At 41.2% G+C, this 9,779-nt stretch overlaps 1 protein-coding gene across 3 annotated transcripts; it reads right to left on the bottom strand.

Annotated features, from left to right (window-relative positions):
• Positions 1 to 189: 189 nt before the first annotated feature.
• LOC115150258 (cAMP-dependent protein kinase type II-alpha regulatory subunit-like) lies at positions 190 to 7,257 on the bottom strand. Of its 3 annotated transcripts, XM_029693364.1 has the most exons (11): positions 7,168 to 7,257; positions 6,513 to 6,787; positions 5,841 to 5,882; positions 5,571 to 5,710; positions 5,234 to 5,340; positions 4,845 to 4,998; positions 4,669 to 4,770; positions 4,384 to 4,458; positions 4,231 to 4,296; positions 3,889 to 4,027; positions 190 to 795 (listed from the first exon to the last, which is right to left on the bottom strand). In XM_029693364.1, the coding sequence occupies exons 2-11, from the start codon at positions 6,751 to 6,753 to the stop codon at positions 671 to 673; spliced, it is 1,191 nt and encodes a 396-aa protein (XP_029549224.1). In that variant the 5' UTR covers positions 6,754 to 6,787; positions 7,168 to 7,257; the 3' UTR covers positions 190 to 670. The 3 variants fall into 3 exon arrangements, with proteins under 3 accessions (XP_029549224.1, XP_029549223.1, XP_029549225.1); XM_029693363.1 differs by having other exon boundaries at positions 6,513 to 7,257; XM_029693365.1 differs by lacking the exons at positions 6,513 to 6,787; positions 7,168 to 7,257 and having other exon boundaries at positions 5,841 to 5,946.
• Between the last annotated feature and the right edge of the window lie 2,522 nt (positions 7,258 to 9,779).

Here is a 9,779-nt window from a genome sequence, read left to right as displayed (position 1 = left end):
TGTGTATTGGAATTGTGTAGCTAATCACAGAATAGTTACATAACAGTAACACGTTGGTCCAAGTCCTTACACACACTGACAGTTGGCTCTCACACCACCTGAAGTTCAGTAAACTCCAGTGCCACCCAGCACATCATTAACACAGCACAGTTTAAACTGCTTCAATTAAAAAGGTAACTGCAAAAATCATTGCGTAATACCAACTTCCATTTACTTTATTGACAACATTTTGACCAGGGATTACATTTATGAAATCTCCCCATCTGCTGATGAAAAGTATTTCCATATCAAAGCAAAGCACATATTCATATTTGATTGATGGACCTTTGACCTCGAGGCAATTTCAGTACAAAAACAGCATCTGTTTGTGTGGAAGCTATTGGGCTAGAATTATCAATAAATTGGGCTAACATGCATGAAAAATTGCCAAGTCAACACGGTGAACAATACAGATACTTCCACAACAATAGTCAAAAAAGGAAAATAGTACATATAAACAAAATTATCCAAGTAATTTGAGACAGTTCACATTGTAATGTTGATATCAATTATTAAATCATGTCGAGTAGATTGTACAGTTAAATGTCAAATATGTTGTATGTAAAGCTAGTATGCGTTTAGGAAGCACTCTGTGGGACTGTGTTAGTGTGCTGTTTCTTACAATTATACTTTAATGTTTCAAATCTACACTAGAACCAAACAGAGCTACCAGCTGGTTCTCGTATTGGGAAATGTTCCTCTTCATAATCTCCTTACAGGAACCCAGCAAACGCTCAAACGCCTGAATGTCTATTACTGGGGGGCGGGGGTGTAGGAGGAAAGAGAGAGAAAAGGAGGGAGTGCAAGTCAAGTCAAACAATAAAAAGCCGATAAAGCTAAACGGACCCAAACTGATCTGCTGGGCCTTTATTCATTCCGACCTGAGTTAAGCGTGCGTAAATGGAATGGAATTCCCTTTTTATGCACTTTTCTCTCTGACCTTGAATTTCATGAGAATAGCATGCTATTCGCCTGCGATTCGTTTGGGGTGGAGATTGAATAAATGAAGGTGTGTCTACAGATACACCGTATTCTGACCTTGACTTAATTCCCTCGTAATTCCACCACCTTTACACGCGAGGAACCTATTAAGGTCTCGCCAACCTACCTGTTTCAAGTGGAAAAAGCATCTACTTTATTTTTTCCCAATAGAAATAACAGCATTCTCCATGCACTGTAATTTACAACTTGATAAGAGCTAGGTAAATGAGTAATCTGTTTGGATAACAGAATTGCAAATATAAATGACACTTGTTTTAGATAGCCTTTATTTTACCTTAAAATCGCTGGAGACAAATGTAGAACCAGTCATATGGCAGCAAACTGAAGCATATCAACTTTCCCACAGTAAAGTTTATGAAATGCTGTGCCATTATGCAGAATTTAAATTGTACGGTCTTTTAACTTCCAGAGATGGGCACTTTCAAATGTCTTAATTGTAGGCTACCCACATTTTCTGTTTCCTATTTTTATCATGTTAAATATTAGCCACCGTTTTACGACCCCACAAGTTTCACAGGACTCGTCTGAAGGTAACCCACACAAATGAATAGAAGTATGGAAATAGTTTTGTGCCAATAAAAATAAGGGGTTAAATATGTGCCAAATAAACACAAATATTTCCTGAGCTTTCTTGTATCTCCTAGATATTGGACAGGCACTTCAAAACCTTGTTCCTTAAGATTTGCTTTTTGACTAGCTAAATGATCCATGGTATGACTAACTTAAAACAATTCCATATGTTAGCCCCCCAACGGCTTACATGCTGATCACATCGCTCGCGTTGCAAAATACATTTACACATACATGTTATTCAATCGTTGTACCCACAATGCTCGCGAGCGTCAATGAGCGTTTGCGTTGTCAGGTGCTAAAATAGAACTTGGTTCATTTGTGACACTTGATGCGCTGCAAGTCCCACCTCTCTCATCTCCTCATTGGTTTTTAAGGAGCATATAACCACGTGGGTGATTGAAAAATGAACTGAGATCCACACTCCAGTCCAGTTGGTTGAGGTAATGCACCTTAAAGTTGGTTGTCAACCACCATATAAAGTCCAAAGAAGAAGAAGCCTGAAGGAGGAGAGATGACTAGAAACTAACTTGGTTTACCCTTTTATCTGATTAATTGTCAGAGTAGAGGAACTTGTGCATTTCAGGTAAAATAACAACCCAATGTTTATATCCCAGGACAAATTAGCTAGCAACAGCAAGCTAGCTAGCTAAATTGCCATAAATGTTTAATGCTTTTCGACATGTCCCCAAATTAATATAGCTGGTTGAGAGTTCGTTTTGATATTTCAACCAGCATGCCCTGATTGCTTCTGGTGTGGGTGGACAAAATCAACATGCGTGCGATGGCGCACGCGGAAGCAAGCGCGTGAGTGGTCTGGTCAGTATGTTAGACATTTACACGGAACCCAAACCTGCTGCACGCGTGCGCCATCGTGCATAAATTAATTTTGTCCCCCCACACCAAACGCGATCACGACACGCAGGTTAAAATATCAAAACAAACTCTGAACCAATTATATTAATTTGGGGACAGGTCGAAAAGCATTAAACATGTATGGCAATTTAGCTAGCTAGCTTGCTGTTGCTAGCTAATTTGTCCTGGGATATAAACATTGAGTTGTTATTTTACCTGAAATGCACAAGGTCCTCTACTCCGACAATTAATCCTCACATAAAAACGGTCAACCGAATCGTTTCTAGTCATCTCTCCTCCTTCCAGGCTTTTTCATCTTTGAACTTATATGGTGAAGGCAGGACTTGCAGCGCGATCTGCGTCAGAAATAGGAATGACTTCTATTTTAGGCCTTGGCAACGCAGACGCTCGATGGCGCGCGCGAGCAGTGTGGGTGCAATAATTGAATAACATATATTCCTACATTTATTTTGCAACGCTCGCGCAAGCGACGTGTCCGGTCTTGTCAGCATGTTATCGGCTGATCACACCGCTCGCGCGCGCCATCGAGCGTCTGCGTATTCATGGTTTACTCACGCGTAAAGGTGGTGGAATTATGAGGAAATGAAGTCAAGGTCAGAATATGGCTTATCTGTAAACACACTTCCTTCACACCTTCATTTCTTAGATCTCCATCCCGAACGAATAGCGGGTGAATAGCATGCTGTTCTCATGCTTAAATTCAAGGTCAGAATACAGAGTACGCATAAAGAGAGAAGGACATAAAATGGGAATTAAGTTCCATTTACGAGCACTTAACTCAGGTCAGAATTCCCCCCTGTTTGAATACACTCCCTGATCTATTCATTTCTGACTGCTTTAGAGACAGAGAGACAGTTATTGTAATGGTGAGAGGTTAGCATGTCTTGGGGGTATGATATTTGTGCGTCTGAAAACTAGCAGTGTAGCAGTGTTTAGAAACATATTCTATTGTTATTTACAATAAAAGTGACTCTAAAATGACACAATACATTATTTACCATTCATTTCTATTAGGCACAAAATAATCTGAAACACAACCAAAACGAAATGCATCCAACAAGTTTGTAGAGTCACGAGCTTCATTGCATGCTAGGAATATGGGGCCAAATACAAAACTTTTGACTACTTTAATACACATAAGTGAATTTGTCCCAGTACTTTTGTTCCCCTAAAATGGGGAGGACTATGTACAAAAAGTGCTGTTATTTATAGACGGTTCTTCTGAAATGGATGAAAATACCTTCAAATTAAATCTGACAGTCTGCATTTTAACCCCATAGTCATTGTATCATTTCAAATCCAAAGTGCTGGAGTATAGAAACAAAACAACAAACAATGTGTCACTGTACCAATACTTTTGGAACTCACTGTTGGAGCTCACTGTATGTGTGTACAACGTACCCAAGCACTTGGTGTCCCCTACAGCATAGACGGATGCTGCACGTGGTTTGTTGGTGACCAGAGCCAGCTCTCCGAAGTATTGGCCTCTAGAGCAGCGTGCAATCTCCACCTCTGCATTGTCCAGCTGCCCTGCTTTAGTCTAGGTAGGGAGACATACAGCTGAGTCTGTTGTACCACATTCCAATGACGCTAGATGCATACATTCAGTACAGTCAGCTGCTTGCAGCAAGTACCCACAGCAAAGTCATTATTTCTAGAGTAGCCAAGTACCCACAGCAAAGTCATTATTTCTAGAGTAGGTCTAACAGACACCCAAGTGAAGAGCAAAACATATACACCTACTTTGCTTACTATCATGATCTTCACCTGGCCCGACTCCACGATGTAGAAACAATCTGCCTTCTCCCCCTAAAAGTGTAGAAAAGCAGTAGAAGAAGCAGTGGTTCTAAGTAAAGAATAATCTTAGATGAACTGTACAGTAAAAAGCCATAATACCTGTGTTATGATGCACTCCTCATCTTTGAAAGCTCTCATTCCCACGACATCAACAATCTTCATCCTCTCAGAGAGCTGAAGAAAAGCAAGACGAGGACAGAAGATGAAGGTGTGATAAAAGTATACATCGATCTTTACATGCATTCTGAGTGAGGATTGTTTACAATGTGAGCCTCTCATGTACCTTCTCTTATGTTGTACTTTGAATACACAGTACACTTTTGATTGTAAAGGACACAAAAACAATTCTGTGGTCAAGTGAAACAGACATAGGTATTCACACACCTCGAGAGCCTTTAGAAGGGGTACACACTCAATGAAGGCTTCGTACATCTTCCTCTTCTTGGCATTGTTCTTCACTATGAGTCTATGGAATGTGACCCGATCCTAAAATATTCACATAAAGGTTACAACTCATCTCTCATAGATACACATTAAACACACACACTACTGTGACTCACCAGTCCCCACAGTGCCCCCTCCTGGGTGGCCATGATAGTGGCAGAGCGCGGGGTGTTGTACATGAGAGCCAGCTCCCCGAAACTGCCCTTATTGTCATACTTCCCCACACACTTTCCAACTCCATCAATCAGCACAATAACGTCATACACACCCCTACAGCAGACAGAGAGAGGTACACAGGACACCAGAGGAATCAGAGAACATCACATTCACATGATTAAGCCTAATGCTCCTCAAACAGAACAAAACTGATAGATTCAACACACACACTTGCACACACACACACACACACACACACACACACACACACACACACACACACACACACACACACACACACACACACACACACACACACACACACACACACACACACACACACACACACCGCTCTATGACATAGAAGTTGTCTCCATCCTCCCCCTGGTTTATGATGTGCTCCTGTGGTTTGACCAACACCTGAAACATGCCATCCAGAACCTCTGAGAACTGCTCCTGAAAGAGAAAAACAACAGTCACACCCAGCAAGTATCACACAAATGAATCCATACAATCTCTAATGTGTATTGTCTCTACTGAGAGGGGGCTTGTTTAGTTCATAACCGAACAAAAGATAAAAAGATAAAAGAGTAAGTGCTATTACTTTTAACTCACTTACTTTTACTCTCACTGACTTAGAATGAATTACTCTCAGTGGCTTACAAGGACTACATACAACACTTTACCTGGTCGAGAGTTTTGAACAGTAGAATGTCTCGGCAGGCGTCCTGGAGTCGGCGACGCTGCTCGTCTGATTTGGAGTGTACCACCCGCGGCTCAAAGTCCTCATCCTCATCATCGTCTGGGTTATAGGCCTCTGCACAGACTGGGGGAGCAAAATGACTGTGACACACACTGGGGACAACCAAATACACTCAAAGGGGATGTTGTAACTAACACACAAGTGAGACTGAAATTATATTCTTCATACACAGCATATAATGGATGACACTCACCAGATGCTCTGCGACTGTATTTATTAGGGCTGGGGGGGGGCACTATCGAGAGAGAGAGAAATGTTTCAGCACTAGAAATTAAGTTGGTCCCACTGAACATCAATATTAGTTGTTGTTATGGATCCATTGCCACACTTTAGCTTACAGTGCATGACCATCCCCCTACTGCCATACCAGATTATTCCCTCTTATTTTCTCTCATCACTTTTTGTCAGGGCACAGAAACCGCTTTATCAAGAGGCAGAGATACCCACAAACAAACTTGTATTATTTTGTTATATATAGACTACTGAATAATTATGAAATAATTCAGGACAAATAGCTATTCAGTAGGCTAAAACACTGCAGTAGCATCCTATAATCTGATAACCTCTGGCAATGAAATAGAAAATCCTGACTACACAGGCCCTCACGTTACTTTGATGAGACCCATTCAACTGGTGTGCAGTTGACTTAAAAAATGGCTTCATAATACCATAAGATAATGGTTCCTTAAGTATTCTGTGCGCTTGTGTAGCCTATTATGTGAGAGAAAAAAAGTGATTATAATTTAGAGTAAAAAGGTTATAATACAAATACAGATGAGAAAATCTTTTAAAATAGATTTAATTATCAAATCATGAAGAATATTGCAAAAATAGTGGCCAAATAGAGATGAAAAATGTCACTCACTATAGGCATCATCAGAGTCTTCATCTTCATTTGATTCAGCTGAAATACTATCAAAAGCCACTCCTTTCTGTGTAGAATCGGCTAGGCTTTCTTTGACATGTCTGTCATGTTTTCGGCTGTCTTGTAGACGCGTGAAATATTGGATTGCGAATTCAACCAAATCTGGCGGTCGGCGCTGTAGTACCTCCACAGTGTATCCTTGCAGCAAATCCGTCAAGCCAGCAGGTATCTCGATGCTCATCACAGAACTATGATAGGCCGAGCCTATAAATTATCTTTAACAAGTTTAAAAATACAATTTTGAATGAAACTATCTGCCTAATCCATAGCAATAGGCCTAAGAAAATCATAGAACTCTATACTAATCAAGAGTTTCCAAGACCGGGGATTTGTAAAATTTAAGAACTCATAAAGAATGCTAAATAGCCTGAGTATTAAAAATACAATAGCATTTGAATATAACCTTCAGTGTCTGTCCAATATAAAATGCATCCATCCCCCAATGTTGCCAAGACTTTGTGAGGATAAAGAGTGCCAGATCAATGATCAGCAGCCATGGCAAATATCAAAGTAGGTTAAACGTCAAACAAATGCATTTACTAAAAACTACCAATGACAACTATCAAACAAATACATTTTAAACCAATCTACCGACCTCCTTGCATTGTAGCCTTTTGAAGAGGAGTTACGGTCTGACATAATGCATGGCCTACTTTGATAAATGCACACAGCACGGTTCTGCCCCCCCGGCGAAAGCCACCAACCTTTACCCCACCCCCGTCCGCGTCGACTGGTTCATTGACAGGGCTACCGGTTTCCCCATTTAGACTAGAAGCAGCTTATCGGAAAGTATTGACCGGGTATACTAGGTTGTCAAAACTTTCAGATCAAATGTAGTTCATGCCAGTCTAACCTAGGCCAATTGTGTATCGGACCTTGACGCAAGGTGCTCTATCTGTGGCCTGAAGTAGGCTATTACAGTCATTCATTTTTGGGAAGGGGAGCTTTATCAACTATTTTCTAGTAAGCAGTATTACTATGGACCTGTCCGACCGACATGCATATTGGATGTCACTTTCAAAAGACACAACAGCCTAATATGAGCCACACAGCATGTATACATATGTACATATGCTAGACTATCTGGACCCTCTCTTTCTAAAATTATCTGCAGAAATTGTTGCAACCCCTATTACCAGCCTGTTCAACCTCTTTCGTGTTGTCTGAGATTCCCAAAGATTGGAAAGCTGGCGCGGTCGTCCCCCTCTTCAAAGGGGGGGACACTCTAGACCCAAACTGCTACAGACCTATATCTATCCTACCCTGCCTTTCTAAGGTCTTCGAAAGCCAAGTTAATAAACAGATTACCGACCATTTTGAATCCCACCGTACCTTCTCCGCTATGCAATCTGGTTTCAGAGCTGGTCATGGGTGCACCTCAGCCACGCTCAAGGTCCTAAACAATATCATAACCGCCATCGATAAGAGACATTACTGTGCAGCCGTATTCATCAACCTGGCCAAGGCTTTCGACTCTGTCAATCACCACATTCTTATTGGCAGACTCAACAGCTTTGGTATTTCAAATGATTGCCTCGCCTGGTTCACGAAAGCGGCGTACACTTTCGAGAGCTTGTGATGGAAAATGTTATGTTTGTGTTTTTCTAATAACGAATTTCTGTGTTCATGCAAGTGACTGATTGAATGAATCCTCACTATCAGTATCTGCATTTTGGCAGTACGCCCAGAACCTTGTTTTGAGAACGAAAGGATATCTCAGTTTTAAGGTCTCAGCTTGGAGAGAAGAAGCTTTGTGAAGTATTGGTCTATCACATGCATAAACCAGTATTGGTCGGTCACATGAATGAACCAAACGTTAATGATGAAAAAGCTAAATCATGCAAATATAACTTGTCTGTGTCAGTTTATAAGAGAACTAATGGGACTGTCCCGGGGGAGCTCACTTCAGACTGGTACTTTATGCATTTAAGTTTGACAATGTCATCTCCAGCATGCTGTTAATAAACAATGATTAATTTAAGATTGACTTCGAGTGTCCCATGTGTAGAATTTTCATGACAATTTGGCATCAATGAACAGGATGATTGATTCTGCCTGCGGAGCTTTCCAGTGGGGGTCTGTGAGGAAAACCGGTGTCACATTTTATGAAGCATGAGGGAAATTCCCATCTGACCAAAAGATGACGAGGACCCGCCCAGACCCTTACTGTGAGCTGCCCAGGAGGAGACACATCATCAGCGAACAATTGAGGGACAGTAACTGATTTCAGTAAGTCAATTTAAATGAATTTGTAAAAAAATAAAATAAATACACAACCAGTAAAATGAAGGCGAGTAACACATCAAATGTACCCATAGTCTTATAGGAGAAGACTATTCACTAGTCTTATGAGAAGACTAGAGCGAGGGCATAACGTTACCATGGAAAGCCCGGCTGACAGCTGTCTGTAGGCATTTACAAAGAGAAGTGTCTAAGTGGTCTGCAGCCACTACTAATAGCACGTGGTGTTATTATATATGTATGTGAAAGATACATATGGTAACTAGGAAGTAACGACAAAATAATCGTTGAAGATGCACATGGGGTAATAAGGGAGATTACCGAGTGTGTTTGGGAATAGTACTAAGTGAATGTGGATGTGAGAGTTGTGTGAGTGTGAAAGAGGTGTGTGCCTGAATGAATACTCCAACCAGTTCTGTGAGCTTAGGTTTTCGACCTATAACGTTATCTAGGGGTTCCGTCCACCACCGCTTATCGTAGTCTGGGACTACTAGTAATAGCACAAGGTGTTCTTTTATATGTATAGGAAGTAGCGGCAAGAGAACTGTTGAAGATACATATGGTTCATAGGATGTAATGATAGAAAAGTCTACGTGGTCTGAGAACCACTGATAATAGCACAAGATGTTATTGTTATTATAGGCATTTAGAATTGGTGAAGATGCACATGTGGTAGTGTGGATGTAAATACTTAAGTTGATTTACAAGGTCATTATAAGGGCACACAGCGAGACCCAATTGAGGACACAGGAGGCAGATGGTTGAGCTCCAATATTTATTATAACAAAAGGGGTAGGCAAAAGGCAGGTCGGGTACTAGCGAGAGTTCATAAACCAGGTCAGAGTCCAAACAGTATCAGACAATAGGCAGGCTCGAGGTCAGGGGCAGGCAGAGTGGTCAGGCAGGCGGGCCCAGAGTCAGGACAGGCAAGGATCAAAACCAGGAGGGAGAGAAAAGAGAGACTGG

This window comes from Salmo trutta, chromosome 16 (genome assembly GCF_901001165.1).
Source record: "Salmo trutta chromosome 16, fSalTru1.1, whole genome shotgun sequence".
Classification (NCBI taxonomy): domain Eukaryota; kingdom Metazoa; phylum Chordata; class Actinopteri; order Salmoniformes; family Salmonidae; genus Salmo; species Salmo trutta.
Note: the sequence above shows the minus strand (reverse complement) of the source record. Positions and strands in the feature narration are given on the sequence as shown.

What these genes read in the sequence shown, in the direction of transcription:
- LOC115150258 (XM_029693363.1), bottom strand. Translation starts at nt 6,753, where the DNA reads ATGAGCATCGAGATACCTGCTGGCTTGACGGATTTGCTGCAAGGATAC. An exon ending in ATACAGTCGCAGAGCATCTG is followed by an intron (nt 5,711 to 5,840) that starts GTGAGTGTCATC and finishes TTGCTCCCCCAG; the next exon opens with TCTGTGCAGAGGCCTATAAC. An exon ending in AGATCATGATAGTAAGCAAA is followed by an intron (nt 4,028 to 4,230) that starts GTAGGTGTATAT and finishes CTCCCTACCTAG; the next exon opens with ACTAAAGCAGGGCAGCTGGA.